The 17,097-nt window shown below is 43.7% G+C and overlaps 1 protein-coding gene across 3 annotated transcripts in view; it reads left to right on the top strand.

Moving 5' to 3' along the window:
* The window catches only part of PRDM2 (PR/SET domain 2), a 64,526-nt gene extending 48,186 nt beyond the window's left edge, over window positions 1-16,340 (top strand). For 2 of the 3 annotated variants that reach the window (XM_032708931.1, XM_032708933.1), the window contains 3 exons: window positions 11,760-11,894; window positions 12,998-13,486; window positions 13,521-16,340. In XM_032708931.1, coding sequence (XP_032564822.1) covers window positions 11,760-11,868 — 109 coding nt within the window. In that variant the 3' untranslated portion in view covers window positions 11,869-11,894; window positions 12,998-13,486; window positions 13,521-16,340. Of the gene's footprint in view, window positions 1-1,071; window positions 2,955-11,759; window positions 11,895-12,997; window positions 13,487-13,520 lie in introns of those variants that run through there. The other variant, XM_032708932.1, reaches the window with a different exon arrangement.
* The last annotated feature ends 757 nt before the right edge of the window (window positions 16,341-17,097 follow it).

The raw sequence follows: 17,097 nt of genomic DNA, 5'->3' as shown, positions 1-17,097 counted from the left end.
CTGGAAACAGGTGTCTGATTTGCCAAGGAACTTTCCCCAAAGCTCCCGGGTGATTTTGGGGTTGGTGATTGCAGCGCTGGCTGTGATTAACACCAGATTGAGGGATGAGGGGAGGATGATTTATCAAAATCATGGCTTAGTGGAGGAGGGGGAGGAACTGGCAGCCTCTGTCAGAACAAGTGTCCCTGAGCAGGATCTGTTGAGTGTCAAAATCCAAACTGTTCACAGCTTGTGTGTCTTATGGTGGAGGCTCCGAGGTGGAAATTGTGAGGAAATACTTTGTAAAGTAAAGGTTCCCTATAGCAGAATTATTCCCAAGGGCTAGAGGGGAATTTGACTTAAAATAGTCCATACCCAAATTAGGATGTGTTGAAGGAAAAATATCTTATTGGAATTTGGAGACTAATGGTGTAAAAAATGCCTTTTAGGAACAAGAAATGTCTCCCAGACCTGTTCTCTTGGGACGTAAACATCTTCCTGTTAATTCTCATCAGCTGCTCTCTCAGTGTTATGTGTGAAACTGTATTTAAATGATGCCAGAACAGATCAGAATAAGAAGCCAAAATGACACATCTTTCCATCCAAATGAATCATTTGACCTCAGGCAAAATAACGAAGTACTTGGAAATCAGTGCACATGGGAATTGGTCTGTAGGATTTGGGGGGAAATATCCATTGACCAGGGGTAAGATTTCCTTGGCTGGCTCAAATACCATTACTTTGCAGTCTTGATCAGTGTAGTGAGTAGTTTCACTAGGAAATTATTTTTGTTTCTGGAATAACTTTCATAAATTTAGATTGTCTATTAAACTTTTTATATCAAATATGAAGAAGTTTTTTGCCTTCATACCCCAATGTCAGCACAGTTTAACTTTGATTCTACTCTATGTAGGCACTGTTGGGTTTGGTTTTTTTTTTTTCCCCAGGAAATCTCAGTATTTTTCCAAGACTTCCTTCATGTGATACTTATTTGTTTTTCACCTTTCAGTTTTTCTGTGTAAACATACTCCGTTCACAAATTGTTTTGTCGTTTATCTTCAGTTTCTGTTTTTGTTTATTTTTATTTTCTAGGACTCTCCTGTAAAAAAACAAAACAAAACAAACAAACAAAAGTCCCTTACTGCCATGGTAGAGCTGTTGCTCCTCTTAGGATAAGCACTACGCCAAGGGATGGGAAATGCAAGCTTGTGAAACCCTCAGGAGCTGACTCACAGTCACAAAATTCCCTGCAGGCTTCTTGCTAACGCTCAGTGTCAGGCCTAGATTTCCTTATTTCGTGCCTGCCACGCACAGGATGATTCAGATTAAAGAGGAGGATGCCACTTAAAACAATTAAACCCCACGGGAAATCATCAAGAGAAATAGTGGGATTAACTAAACCAAGTCTCTGCTCTGGTGTTTGCTCAGCTCCTGCTTTTGTCCAAACCTTCGTGGAGTTCACTGTCTGCTTGGCAGAGCAGGTTCCTGCAGTGTGTCCATAATTCAGTGTAGATTCAGGGACAACAATTGCTGCACTCAGAAGTATTTTTGTCATGTGTTAAGTCTCTTAAAGCCTTTTGTCTAAATGAATCAGTAGAGGCCAACCCAGCACGGCAGAAATCCCTTTTCTTCCCACCTTCTCCTCGCTTTCCTGACTCTTTTCCATGTCCAGCACACAATGGGAAAAAAAAGCCTCAATTGGATGTTTGATGAATTTTCCAAGTTCGTATTTACACATGCCAATAAAACTTTCTATAGCAACAGTGAGTTTCTAAGCAGCAGATATTTAATGGATGCAGTGTATCCTTCTATGGATCCTTCTATGGCCAGAGCAGGGCTGCAGACCTGCATATTTTGAAAGTTAAATCTATAATTACTCTAAAAGGTTGTGCACCTCTAATAATTTAAGGCAACAGATGGGTTTTTGTTCATAACAGCTTTTTCTGGAAATGCCATTTGTCACGTGTTCCTAGAGCTTTCAAGATTAATGACGGAATGGATGGAAAGTGACTTAGTTTCTTTATACAGCCACCCCTTATATTTTTGTTCTTGACTTAAAAAGTAATCTACCTCTTAAAAAATTTGTAGTTTAATACTTGTTTGGTGAATTTGTGCCACTTTAACTTTCACTTTCACTATCATTCCCATTTTGTTACATTTCTGTTATGGGGACTTTATGTTGAAATATTGTATAAAGCATTTGTAGCAAGTTTAAAAAAAAAAATAAAATATTTAAAATTATTTAAATTGTTTTGGACACTTCAATTGTACTATATGTGATTTGCATTTTACATTAATTTCATTTTGTTTTCATTTTGGGTTGTTAATCTTGGAGCATGTTCCTGTATTAAAGTTTGCTGTTAGTTATATTGTTTCTTCTATTGGAGAGTGATATAAAGACTATTCTAATGAAAACATTAAAATTACAATTTGACATAAAAGTGGGGTTGTCCTTGCTTTTGAACACTGTAGCCTTGCTGAAGGGGCTGTAATGCAGGTAAGCAACTGCAGAGGGATTTTCCTCCTCCATCCGTCCATCCTGTAAATTCCAGCTGTAGTTCCAAGTCTGTGGTGTTGCAAGCACTTAATGACCAACTAGATGGAACCATCATGGCACATTTTCTATGACCAATAAGGTAAACTTTTTAAAAACTCGTGGGAGACTTGCCTTTTGTGTGGAAAGCTGGAAAAATGAAACGATGTACATCTAGGAGGAATTAAGTGTTCTTGCATCCTTCAGTTGGCTGTGCCCAATTCACTGAAATGAATTTATACCAATTTGCCACTTCTGACTTAGCCTTAGGATTTTGCTTTTTAATTGTGGACACAAGTTAATAAATTCAAAGTATTTAAATAAAAATTGCACGCACCATTTCAACTTCGGATATTATAGTGTTTTTCTGATACTACAGTGTTCTATTTTTATATGCTTTAAACTTGTGAAACAGTTTAATAAAAAAAATTACGTATAAAGACTTTGGCTCTGAGAATTTTGGAATGTTTTATTCCACCATCAAGATAAATGTTCTGCCTCCTGCAGTGGAGCTGGAAGTATCTGTGTCCCACAGTGGTGTGGGATGGAATAATGTGACGTGGATAAGCCTGAGAGTGTCACAGCAGCCAATTCCTGCACATGGTCACTCCTAATCCAGTAGTATTTCATGGAGCTGTCTGTTCAAATTAATGTTTCTGTTTAAGATTCTCTGGTGAGAGCTCCCAGTTTATTTTCTCATGTGCTGTGTCATTCCTTGAACGTGTTGTCTCTGTAACAAAGTTTTCCATGGATTTTGACTGAAGGGAAGATGTGGTGCAGTGCTGCAGAGGTCCCAGCGCTGTCCCTGCAGTGGTTTGGCTCTCACACTGCGGTTCAGGAGTTGCACCACGAGGGAAGAGTTGAATCCTTAGTCTGCAGCAGCAGTTCCATCAATGGTAGGAAGCTACAGTGAAGCTTTTTTTAGTCTTGATTAGGTTTTACTCAGTTTACCCAAGTGAAAACATGCTTTTGCATACCCATATTTGTATTTGCATATTTTATAAGAATTAAGAGGCACAAAAAAAAATTTAAAACCCCTGGTAGTTTTGAGGTTACTGAGGGCAGGAGATAAACTTTAGTAGCTGTTTCACATCTTCTGTTGCTGACAAATGAGATGCCAGTTGGTGTTTGGTCTTTGCAGTCTCAGTATTTCAGTCACCTTGTAAGGATTTATTGGCCGTGAATAGCAGTGAGCTGATCATAAATAAAGCAGCCTCATTCCTTGATATTCTGGCAGAAATGCTGTTGCCATTGTCTTTGCTGTGATATTAAGTCCTGTTGTGTACCAAGGACGTGCCACACAGATGTTCACCCCCATTTGCACCCACCAGCTCACCAGGGAGGGGATCTCAGCTCCAAAATGAGAGTGGATCCTCGGGGGGGTTCATTCCTAAACAGGTGACTCGTGGCAGATACAAACATCCAGCTTTCATAGTTACTGTTGCATCTCATCTGCATAATTGAATTTCCCTGGCTTTTATAGCCGCCTCTTTATGATCTGAAGCAACAATAAAGCTGTGATGTTGCCCACAAAGTGCTGACACATCTTGAAACACATCCAAACAGGCAACGAAAACAATTAAACTTGTCCTGTTTACAGAGACCAACTGACACGCTGGGAGAGCTTAAATGAGTGTCAGTGTGATGCAAACAGCGATGCAGGAGTTGGTGTGGAGACAGGAGAGCTGACATGTTGTGTTTACCTTTTTATTTTCCTTTTGCCAGTTTGCTGGAAGGTGTTAAAACCAGCTTGTGGCCGGGCCTGTGAGAGCTGGGCTCAGTGCTGGCTGTTCCAGGGCAGTGCAGGTGATGCAGCCAGACCCCTGTTGCTGTGCCAGCTCCTGGCTCTGGGAGCTGCCCGAGGTGCTTTAGGCTGGGCTGATTCTGGTCTCTGCTCTGTCAGCATTTTGTATTGCAAGGCTGTTATTTAGAATCCTGGTGTAGTTCCTGACAATTTTCTTGAGTCTGATGTCTAAATGTTCCATTCCAAATGCAAGTAGGAATGGCACTTGCTCCATCTGCTGTGGTTTGTGACTTCATTTCCAAAATTATTATCCCAATTCCAGCTTTTACTGGAGTCAAGTTCAGCCAAGAAGCTGAATTGCAACAGCAAACCTGTGACAGACAAACAGCTCGTGAATGACCTTAAAAAGAGAACTTAGAAGACCTTCCATACTAATTCTGGCTTTTATTTACTGAGTGTGAGATCTGTGTGAGTCACATGATGTTGTGCTTCTGTCCATGATGAAAAGGAGCTAAAGAGTAGTTTTTGAGCAACAAGTGCATGCTGGTTTGGATCTGAGCTTGTGTGGTAAGTGAATGATGAGAGAGAGGTGAAATTCCACATCTGTTTAATTAAACTGGTGAAGAGTAGCAGCTCTCTGATGGAAGAGGGGATGTGTAGGACCTTCCAGTATTTTTTGAAAGAGTGGGATGGTGAGGAAAATAAATCTTATTTCAGAGCAAGATGCAAATAAAACACTAAGAGAGGCATGGTATATTAAGTGTACAGTTAATGGTCCATTGTGCACACCAAGTGAGAGTGAAAAATTAACGTTATTAAGGAGAGATCTTATATGTATGAAGGAGTTACTGTCATTTCCAAAGCTTTTTGAGGGATTTTTCTTTGCAATTTAAATAATGTCTTAGAGGTGTTTTTTGAGTGAAATGAATACCAAGGTAACACTGACTGCAGCAGAAGCTGATGCTGCTTTGTGCCCATCAGTCCCCACCCAGAGGTGTAAATGCAAGTAGATGGTTAGAGTGGGAATGGGTGTAAAGAATCCAATGTCCAGCACAGGATTCCTGACAGAAGAGAGGAGCAGGAGGTCCTGGAGTCCTGTTCTGCCTCTGGATCACAGTCTCCAGCCACCAACTACTCTTAATCCTCTTCCTTAGTTTCTTAGTTGTTGCCACTGAGTCCCCTCTGAGTGCTGCTTCCCACTCACACTTCATTGCTTTCCATTCTCATTTTGCTGATCCTGCACCTTCTCTCAGCAAGTCTTTAAAGATGCTTTTGGTAGAGGATGCATTGGACAAAGAGCATTGAAATACTGCTTGCTTTTTTTTTTTTTTTCCAGATACCAAGCAGTAAAATTGAAACTCAAAGGGAAGCTCGAGCAGGCATCAAGTTGGAGGGAGGCTTTTTCTTAAGAGATAGGGAGCTGCTTCATTTTCCTAATTAATTCAAAGCCCCAGTGGTTTGTGGAGCCCGGTGTAGCAATCAGCAGCGTGCATTTTGTTTGTGTATGTATCTCTCTGTTTAATTTTTTAAGACTTTTATGTTTCACAAGCCAAACAGGGTCTCTGAGTCATGCTTTGGATGACAGTACTCCCAGAAACTGCCAAAGGGTTGTGAGAAACAGCTTTGATTATTCAGTGGGTGATGTTCCATGTTTCAGAAGTACAGGCTCAGCGTTCAGTCTGGGTGGTGCAAGGTGCTGTGGGACGGCAGGTGAGCAGCAAAACTGAGCCTTGCACCACTCAGAATGCCCTGAGCCAGTCAAAAAAGAGGAATAATCTTATATCTGGACCTGTTCCAGCAAAGCCTTCCTTGATTCCAGCTGAGGGAGCTGGGAGAGCTCAGCCTGGAGAAAAGGAGGCTCAGGGGGGACCTTCTGGCTCTGCAACCCCCTGACAAGAGGGGGGAGCTGGGAGAGGTCGGGCTCTGCTCCCAGGGAACAAGGGGCAGGAGGAGAAGACACAGCCTGAAGCTGTGCCAGGGGCTGCCCAGGGAGGTGGTGGAGTCCCCATGGCTGGAGGTGTCCAAGGAAGGACTGGATGTGGCACTCTGGGCCGGGGGCCGGGGTGGGGATGGGGCACAGGTTGGACTCGAAGACCTTGGAGGACATTTCCAACCTCACTGAGTCTGTGATTTCTTCTGCACTTCAGGCAGGGCTGCTCAGCAAAGTTAAATGCCTGTGGTGAAGTAAATGCAGGGACTTTTTCAGGGCAGGGACTTTGCTGGGAGCACAGAGGATGTGCTGCCTGCTGAGGGCCTCTGGAGGCTCATTCCAGTGTCCAGCCCGTGGGTGAACAGCACTCAGTCACATTCCAACTGTGTGATGGGGGAATTCATGAAGTGTGTCATTTAGGTACTGAGATTCCTGCTCAACATTTCAGTGTGGAAGGAAGTGGAAAGATGAGGAATAATGAATTCTTCCATCACTGAGCTGCTGTAGAGAATTTCACACTCAAACTCCATCCTCACTGGAGTCTGAGGTTGTTTCTCCATTCATTGTGGTAAATGCTCTCACTCTGCTGTCTTTTCAAATCTAAAGCACATTTTGTTCTGTGGTTTCTCTATGTAATGAGATGTGCAGGACAGAGGGGTCATCCTAGTGCTGCTGCCCTTCAGCAATCATTTTGAACTCCTTTGGAGTCACCATTTCTGTGTAAATAAAATCAACTGCAGTGTTCCCTGTGTGTGATCAAAGTGCTCTCATCCTGTTACGAATGTGATTCAGCACATACCAACTTTTTACCAAATTGGATTCCCTGACAGTGCAGAAGATGGTTTTGAGTACTGCTATTTTTAATCCAACATTCTTCACCTTTTGGCTCACACAATGCCCTGTGCTGCTTTAAAAGGGCAGGAAGATAAATTGCTGTCATGATACAGTTCATCTAAATTTACAGACCTAGCCCAGGATTTCTTAAAGTGACTCTCTTTGAGCTCCAGCTCAAGTACCTTCAAGGAGACTGATTTTCTGGAGGAGCTCAGGAGAATTCCTCCCCAGAGGAGTCCTCAGTGCCGGATTCCTTTTCAGGGGCTGCTTTAGATCACTGGTTGCTTTTGAAAATCAAGTTATATTTAAGTAATATGGTATTGATACATCAATTTTAGAGTCCCCTAGATGAGCTGTAGGCATGGTGTGAGATTCCTTCTTGCTTTTGGTTTGGTGTTCATCCCCTGAGCTCCTGGTGGTCTGAAGCAGGATTTTGCTGGGAGTGGAATTAAGTCAGCAATGAAGAAACTTGAACTCTAGAGCTCATGCATGAAACAAAGCAATTTTGGAGTTCTGGTGGGGGAGCAATGCTGCTTTAAAGGCATGAAGCTCTTTGAAGCACTGTGGTTGGAGGTGCTGTTAGGTGTCTTCTTGGAAGTTGAGAATGCAAAGGATCTCAATAACAGGTTTTTCCAGTTTAGATTCATGAAAGGCCTGACCATAAAATCATCATATTCATGTTATGTCCTTCAGCATTACGTGATGGAAAGATAAAATCCTGACCTGCTCCAGCTCTTTCATGAATAAACACACGTAAGTCTCCAAACATCCACACCTAGAGCACATTATGATCCTTTTTGCTGTCTGCTGCCTCCCTAATTTTTATACACAGGGGCAGGACTCTTCCACAGAAAAGGGGAGACATCCCCCTCAACAAAATTCTATCCACAAACCTTTTTGTCTTGCTAAATATTTTCTTTCATTAAAGCAGACAAACAAAAATCTGTTCACTGGCGGTTGATGTTTTTAATGTTTTTCCAAGCCCTTGTTTTGTGTATTTAATTTCCCATTAAGCAATATGTTAGTGCCAGAGAGATCATGCCAGTCAGGGCAGCTGCACGATGGTTTAAACCTCACTGAGAGCAGAAAGCCCAGACATGGCATTTTTCCACCCCCCAAACCCTTCCCACTTGCCTTCTGGCCTGTGAATTTGCTCAGCCTAATTCTGCAAAGCCAAGAATTTAGGCTTAAACATCCACATGTCCATCTTTTTTCTTTTTTCTCTAGGCAGTCAATGTGTGAGTTTAGGTAGTGTTTTATTTAAGAGTAGGAAACACTTGATAGAATCTGCCCCTGCCGTGTTTATTGTTGGATATGTTGAAAGGTGTGTCTGTCTGAAATTTTGGGCCACAGTCACAGGAGTTTTGTAGATTAGGAGTGTAGGAGGATAAGCTCTGCACAAAACCCCACACTATTTGAGGTTAAAGTGTGAACCTAAATGCCCTGATTTTTATCAAATACTGCCCTGACTTTGCTGGATTTCCTGGTGTGACCGGCGGCCACCTCTGCTCACTCCAGCCTTCACTGCCACAAATAACAGGGCTTGTTTCTCTCAGGCATTTCTAGAGGACTAAACTGGCAACCTGGCAGAATGTTAATGGCACAAGTGTGGTACAGGACAAGGTAATTAGCACAAAAAATACCAAATGTATTTTGGGAATGTCTGAGGGAAGGGGGTGTGCCGGGATTTGGCATTTTTACTGGCCTTGCAGTTCATGTGTGCTGCTCATGGCAAGGCTCAGGGGCCTGGGAAGGGAAGGAAAGTTGGAATTTGGTTTGGACAAGTACCTGAGTGCTCAGGAGACAGTTTAACCTGGCAACAGGAAAGCAGGTGGTGGGGAAACCTTTGTTCCCAGCTCTGCTCTGAGCTGCAGACTGTCTGGGAGACCTTGGCAAATCACTTTCCGTCTGACTCAGTTCTGGAACTGAAAAATGGGATTATGGCACTGACTCACACTGCAAAACACTTTGAGATCCGAGGATGGAAGACTGTAAGAGCTGGGATTTAGTGTAATTTTATTGTAGCAGGTCTCAGTGAGTTTGGTGATTTATCTCCTTTAGTAAAGGTGTGCTCTCAGAGAGAGCTCTAGGCCCTGTCTATGTGTGAAAAAATAGCCTCATTTAACTTCTGGGTTACCTTTAATTTATGGAGTAGCTGGTGCATCTACAGAACTGTTCATCCTGATTTAAAAGTCCTTAGTTCACGGAGAAAACTTTTGCCACCTAACATTTGGTTTCTGGGCCTTTTTGTCTGGCAAGCAGAGTGTGTTTTCTGATGTTATTCCTTCTTTTTATTCAATTTTGGGGTTTTTTTGGCCGGGCCTGTTCCCAGCAGTGGTGTTGGCAGGGCTGGGGCAGCCTGTGCTGTGCTCAGGGCTGGGCTGGGTTGGGGTGCAGCCCTCACCCCTTCCCAGGGGAGCCCTCACTGCCCAAGGTGGCTGAGAATCCCTTCTCTTTGCCTGTCTCCAGTTACCCCAGTGCTGAGATGGTGAAAGCAGGTGCAGAGTGACAGTGCTAAAAATAACCTTTTCAATCCCTGTCCCTAAGGCAGGGGAGGGGATTTTGGCTCCCCTCCCCCTCGGGGGTGAGCTCGCCTTGTGCACCCCGAGTTGGTCTGAATTCATCCAGACATTCCTGCTTTGCTTTCAACAGGCCCCTTAAATGAGAGTTAGCAATCCCCTGCAGTTTAATGTGGGTACAGAGGAGGGCACTGATTCCTGATGGCTTTGGCAGAGCTGTGGTTTCGGTCCAGAATGGGAAAGCAGCAAGAAGAGCTCCATAAAGAACTCAACCACTTCCTATTTAGAAAAACAATCCCTTTTTATCTTGTTCCTCTAATCCCCAAATTCCCAACAATAAGACATGATCTGTTAGCTTTAAAGCTTGATGAAATTAGGAGTAAAAGATCATAGAATCCCAGAATGGTTTGGCTTGGAAGGGACCTTAAAGCTCATCTTATCCCACCCCCTGCCATGGGCAAGGACATCTTCCACTATCCCAGGTTGCTCCAAGCCCTGTCCAACCTGGCCTTGGACACTTCCAGGGATGAGGCAACCACAGCTTCTCTGGGCAACCTGTGCCAGGGCCTCCCCACCCTCACAGGGAGGAATTTCTTCCTTGTATCTAATTGAGGTGTGCATTTGAAAATTCAGGGCAGATTTTCCCAGATGTTTTGTCTCTTTGGATTTTAGGCTTTTTAAATATTTTTTTCCTTGAGGTTTCCCACAGGATCCAGGCACTGCCTCACTGCCTGCACTAAAACACAGACCTTATTGATTACAGAAGAACTTTTACAAATGATAATTAATATTTTGACAGAAAGCATTACTTACATGGAAACATTCTTGACAGAAAGAAACTAAAATTTCTCTCTTCTAGTTATAGTAAAGAACTGGAGCCAAACAAACTGAACTTATTTTGGATATTCTGCTGTTTCCCTTGGTAACAGTCCTTATATGGGACAACAAAAATCTGACCTTTGTTGACCTCTCCATTACCACTTTCTGGTTCTTCCACACTGAATCCTTCAGGATTGAATTCACAAAGGCTGGAGAGGGTGATTTACATAGAACAATAACAAAACTTTTGGCAGACAATTTTAACCACCAATTTTAATTTGGAAATAATTGAATTGCTCACTTCTCAAAATTTCTGTGGCTTTGGTTTTCTGTTGTAATGGAAAATTCTGCACTTCTTTATGTCTGAACTTGCAGTTACACTGTGTGAGGACAAACTAAGTGACATCTCCTTTAAAGGGTTTATATGGAACTCTAAAAATAACCTCGAGAAAAACCTGGCTTTTAACTTTTTTTTAGACATGTTGCTATGTAATAAAATTATATTTCAAAAGATGTCACCTTGGAAAAAGTTAAGTAGTTGGGTTTGGTTGGAATTTGGAAGTATTTGCCTAGAGAAGGAAGGTGTGTAATTACCTGTGGGGGTGCACAGGTGTGAGGGGGGAGCAGACAAGTATGTGCATGATAGGAAAAGATGCTGAATTTAGAAACAAATAGGGGATTTTTTGGAATCTTTCAGTGTAAGGAAGTTTAGCTTGGGTTTACAGCTGAACTGAAATTGTGTGTTTAGAATAGGGTAGAAAGCTTTCAACTTCCTTTGCTCTGAGTCATGTTTTCAGGCTTTCTCCTTGAAATCACAGCTGACAGGGGTGTAAAATTAAAATTTTGCAGTTAAAATCTGTGATTTTCACTTTCACTTTGGGATTCTTGGGGTTAGTTTAAAACTTGGAAGTGAAATAACATCTCTACAGTGAAGGCACTGCAGGGACCTGCACGTGTCCTTGTCACGTCAGAAGTGTTCTGCAGACCCTGACCTGGGCAAAAATCACCAGATGTGGTGGTGTTCTCATGTGAAATCATTGCTTTTCCATAAATATGTCTTTTTAAAAGCTGATATGGACTGTCCTGAGAAAACAGCCCGTGACTCTTCTAGTTCTTGACATAACTGGGGGTCTGTCTGTCCCAGCTGGAGGGGCTGGGATGTGTGGGGGGGAGGTTGGATGATGCTTCCAGTTGACATTGTCTGTTCCCTGCTTAAATAAACTCATGGGGAAAGTTCAGAATTAGGCAAAAAAAATCCCCTCTTGCCTTCAGAGGTGGCTCTTGGTGCTTCCAGTGTGGGTGGAATGTAGTTTTCTTCTCTCACAGCCGACCGAAGCCTCTGTAGGGCCCTCAAGCCGGTTTCTGACCCACGTGTGTGAGTTTTTCTGCCTCTCTGTGCAGTTACAGGCTCCGGGTGGCCTCTAGATGTCCCTCCTCCTCCTCACATAACACCAGCGCCAGGCAGTGCAGGAAATCCGGCTGCACCTCATCCCACTCCTTCAAGGAATAGAGCCCTCGGCACATCCAACAAAGCAGGTACGGAACGGGGAACAGCAACGGGAGGATGCTCGGGGCTCACCTGGCCTGTGTCCCCAAACTGTTCCACCTTCCTGGGGGCAAGGAGTGCAGAGCACTTCACAGACACATTCCAAGCCTCAGAAAACCCTCAGTGTCCTTGCTCTTGTCACAAGGAACAAGGTCACAAGGAACATTCTCTAGTAATGGGTGCTTACATACTCTGGATTAAAAGGATTTTTTAGGATAGTCAGCCCTTTAGCCCCATGGAAGGTGTAAGGAGAGTTTTCTTTTCTTTGTGATCCTTTAAGACCTGAGGGGTTTCTCCTCTGGGTCCTGGGGAGCTTGAAGATGGTGTGAATTTCTGTAAGAATGGGGTTTATGCCCATCATGGTATTTGTATCTGCTCACAGTAGTGGGCCAAGTGCTTTGAGGTCTTTCAGGCTGAGTATTGACTCTGTCCAAGAAAAGAAGGACACCTGGGATGTGTGTTGTGCTTTCTGCTTTGGTGGCCTGCCCGGAGCTCAAAGAGCAGCATTACAATGCAAATGGCAGCGCTGGGATAACATGCAAAAACATCAGTTGGGTTGTGAGATAAACTGTGTAATGAAGCTCTGCGGGTTTGGGCAAATTAATGCCCTGGCCCCGTGTATTGGTGAGGCTGAATCGATTTACTGCTGGTTTTAACAAGGCACCGTTTTCTGCTCCTTCATTTCCCCACCATTAACGTGCAGATAATGATCTCCTTTATACTGATGTAACAGCTAAGGAACACGATACTTAACACGTGTAAAGCTAAAGGTGAGAAGGAGTACCAGCAAAATCAAGATGCTGCAGCCTGAAATTTATTCTTTCTTATATATGTTCCAAAAAAAATAACCTTTTGGGGGGAAGGTTAGTAAAATGCTGAAGTTTACTACCTCCTGAACAGTGGGAGTGGTGGTTAATGAGATGTTAACACCCTTAATTGGCACAGTTGTGGGAGAATTAAATCCTGGGCATCTCTTCCCTGCTCAGCACTTGCTGAATGACTTGTCCTGCTTCAGCTCCGTGTGATGGGACAGGTACTGTGACTACTCATCTTAAAGCTATCTCTGATTAAATGCAACTCTCTGTATTTTCAGGAACTTCTGACTGGGAAAGGGGAGATGAAATAATCCTCCAGCATTGTCCTCTCCTGCTTTTCCTTGGATGAGTGGGACTGGTTCCTCAGCAGACAACAGGGACAGTGGTTTCTTCTGCTGGAAGCACTCCTGGCATCTCATCCTTCCCTCCAAAGGAGAGAGCACAGAGCAGACCCTGCCTTTTCTGGAGAGTGGTGAACTGTGGGTGCTGGGAGAGGGGGATCTGGGGTGCCCTGGCACCAGGAGCCCACAGACCCACGGCCAGTGCAGCAGCCTGGGGGAACATTCAGGCATTTGCAGGCAAAGTCCTTGTGTTCAGAGGGTGGATGGGTCTGGGTGAGTCTCCTCTTTCTGGGAGGGCACAGAGGGGTTTAACATACTATGCAATTAAATTCTGAAAAGACTGTTACATCATTTTAGTTTCTACTTTGCATCCTCCCGGGTAAAGAACAGGGCATCCCACAAAGAAACCACTGAAGGGAGTGGGGGGTTTTGCTGAGGTTTCCACAGGTGAAGTTGGGAGGTTTTGCTGAGGTTTCCACATGTGAAGTCTGTGGATACCCCATCAGCTTTAATGGGTGTGTTGCTGTTGGTTTTGAAGTGCATCAGGACCCAAATTTTTTGGGAAGACCACCTGTTCTATGATCTCTGTGAATGCACTGACAGCCCAGGTTCATAAAGGGACAAGCATCTATTTCTCAAAAGCTGCCCTTATTTTTGTTGCCAGTCTGGTGGTTTTGCTTTATTTATTTAGTGAGAGTAACTTATTTATTTAGTGAGAGTAACAAACACAGGTGTTGCTGTGCAGTATCAGGCAAGGCTTGTCCTTAAATACAACAACACTTCTCTTTAATTACATCCCTTGTCCTTAAATAGGAGGCTTGTGTTTGTTGGGACTCTACAAATGCATGTTTAGTTTCAGTGCTCCTGTCCAGAGGGAATGCACGAAGGCAGCTGGCAGCCAGTAAAGAGAAATTCCACAAACAGAGGGATCAGCTGGCAAAGTGCAGTGCAGAAGGTCTGTTACCTGTTTCTTGCCCCCAAATGGTGACAATCACACCCAGGTGCATCATCTCACAGGGGTGTCTCTGCCCATTTCACCTCTAAGCCAAGATACATTTTTCCAGGATCCCTGCCCATGTAGTATCCAGGTTTGGGATTAAGGAGGCCAAGGGGCTTGATTGCCCTATTTCCCTCTTATTTCAGCCAGTTTATTCCTGTCCTTGTCTTTGCACTCCACACAGATAAGCACAGATCTGTGTATGCACACGTTAGTTAAAAAAAAAACAAGTGCCCAGTTGATTCTCCTTCCCACCACCCTGAAAGAGTCAAAAAAAGGCTCAATTTTATATGGATCTTCATATACATATATATGGCAGATATTAATATATATGTATGAAATTGCTGAGAACAGTTAATTTTGTATAGTTTTGATGAAAATCAAATTGTTCAAAGTGAACACAAGAGCTTTAAAGAAGAAACATTGGGTTTGTTCACTGTAAAAACGTTTCAGGTATGTGTTGAGCTGGAAAGAAAAGGTCTTCAGGACCTTGTATTATCTCACTACAGATTTTTTTGGATAAACCCAACCCCTCTTGGAGGCTTTCTAAGTGCAATTGTGGTTTGGGGGAAGGCTGAGATGCTGAGAACGAGTTGAGCCATCAAAAGCTACATCCCCTTCCACGCTGGAAGTGATGCTTCCAGTCCAAGACTGTGAGACCACTGGGATGCTCGTGCCACTGCTGGCTGCTCTGTCCCATTCCTGGAGTGGAGAGTCTCTGGGATTTGTTCCCTTTGGAGGTTTTTGCTAGCAAGAAGTTCCTCCTGAAAGATGGGATTTAGTGATTCCAAACGAAGGCTGGAATTTTTCACAGCAGCCTCGGAACACTGAGATTCTCATTATTCATTTTGAGTAGTTGGAAGGGAGTATCCAAATCTGCTAGGCAGCTTGGTAAATATTGGTCAAATAGCACAAGAAATTAAGTTTCCTGGCCTTATGTGTGTCTCCCAGAAGCTGGTGTGCACAGACAGTTTGCCTCACTTCAGTTTTGCTCATCATCTTTTTATTTTCTCTCATCACGTGACATTAGTATGGTAAACCCTGTTCTTTCAAAGAGGAGTTCTCTTCCTGTGTGCCTGGACAGCATCTAGATCACTTGGCAAATGAATATACAGTGCTAATAAACCCAGCTCCAATATACTCTGACTTGAAGAGTAGTTGGGGATTGATGGATTGATTGGGGATTGATTTTCCCAGTGCAGCCTTGTCAAAGACCACACTTAGTGTATAAATTTTCATGGTCACTTGAGGATTGTTGCTGAGGAAGAGTTTTCTTGCCATGCAGCCCAAACCCTGCTTTAAACAGCCCCTTCTCCTCAGACCCCCTCAACTTCCAGGCAGTTAAATTAAGTAGGGAATTCTGGCATGGATGAGTTCAGTGCCTTCAAGGCATACCAGTGAGGTTACCGGGGGCCACTTCTGTGCAATGTATTTTTGCTGCTTTTTTAGAGTGGTATTAACTGTAATAACTGACAAACTCAAGGAGGGAAGTGTGTACATTGTTGTGATATAAGAACAATTTTTTTTCCCAGAGAAATTCCGGTCTATCACACGAGCCTGTAAATATGTATTTACAATTTTAAAAGCACGTCTTTATGTCCCTGGTTGTAAATGCTCCGTTTTTAAATGTTTTTATAACATGTGTGACTCAACCAAGAGACCACAGCACACAGATTTATATTGTTCTGGTCTGTTTGAAGGGTCCATTCCAGTCTGAGTTGTGGCAGAAAAATATCCACCAAGAAACAACCCAGGGTTGCACCAGATTTTATCATTTTTCCTCAAATAACAAACACAGGTTTTTCTGGGAGGGTGAGGGAGTTGATTTTTCTTGCAGAAAAAAAAAGAATCAGTTCAAAATGGTGTCGTTTCTCTGGACCAATGAGGATATTTCATTCACAGTGAATTCAGGAAAATATGCCATTTTTTTCTCCCAAGGTAGAATTTCACAGTTTTGCAGCAAATTTTTAACCTCCCCCGTGCCTGCTGATGAAACGTGAAATTTTGCCCTTGTCTAAAATCACAAGTTCTTGTGAAAATCCGAGGAGAGGGTGGGGTAAAAGCTCAGGTTTTGCATGTAGGAATTTGCAAGGACGACACTGGCAGCTCTGCAGTGCCCTCATGACAGTGCTGACACTGAGAAGTTTGTTAAAAATGAACTGTGTGGAGATGTGGTAGGACCTGGTTGGTGTTTGGGTTCTGAAGGTTGCTCTGAAAGACTGAGAGCTCTGTTGTCTGTCTGCCGTGTGAAGAAAAAGAACAACAATAAATTAACGTGGCAAACTGCACCATGGGAGTATTTATTGTTATTTCAGCCCAGGAGGTCTTAAAAATAGAGCTTGAGTGTGTTCTAGGCTGAAACAGTGGGTTTGGGGGTTCTGTGGTGGGGGGCAGGAGAGGAGGAAGGAGGTGGGGATGTCCCCGTGGTCTGTCAGGCTCCATCCATGCCAACAGTGATTCCTGAGCTCTCCTGGCAGCTCCACACTCCAGCTCTCACACTTGGGTGAGCATCACACGAGTCCTGGGTAGTTTGGGCTCTCCATTCAGAGCCAAACCTCTTGTGGAGCTGTTGCAACACTGTGGGAGCAACACAACACCCCGAATGTCAAGGGTTGCTCTCATCCATTGCAAGGTAAATGTTTGGGCAGGGCTTGAAGTGGGAGGGTTGTTTTCCTTCCTAGAAATAGTCCCTGTTTCAGACATTGTGTTCAAAACAGCACATGGAGGGATTTTATGCTTTCTCCAGGGATGTGGGATTTGTCACTTCTCATAGAATCCCAGAATGGTTTGGGTTGGAAAGACCTTAAAGCTCATCCAGTCCCCCCCCCTGCCATGGGCAGGGACACCTTCCCAGGTTGCTCCAAGCCCCATCCAACCTGGCCTTGGACACTTCCAGGGATCCAGGAGCAGCCACAGCTTCTCTGGGCAACCTGTGCCAGAGCCTCTCCACCCTCACTGTAAAAAACTTTAAATTTACTCTAAATGGACTCTCCTTCAGTTTAAAACCCCGTAAGGAAATCCCTGAGGGTGACGGGCAGCC

Source organism: Chiroxiphia lanceolata, chromosome 22, assembly GCF_009829145.1.
Source record: "Chiroxiphia lanceolata isolate bChiLan1 chromosome 22, bChiLan1.pri, whole genome shotgun sequence".
In the NCBI taxonomy this organism is placed as follows: Eukaryota; Metazoa; Chordata; class Aves; order Passeriformes; family Pipridae; genus Chiroxiphia; species Chiroxiphia lanceolata.
This window is presented reverse-complemented; position numbering and strand designations above follow the sequence as displayed.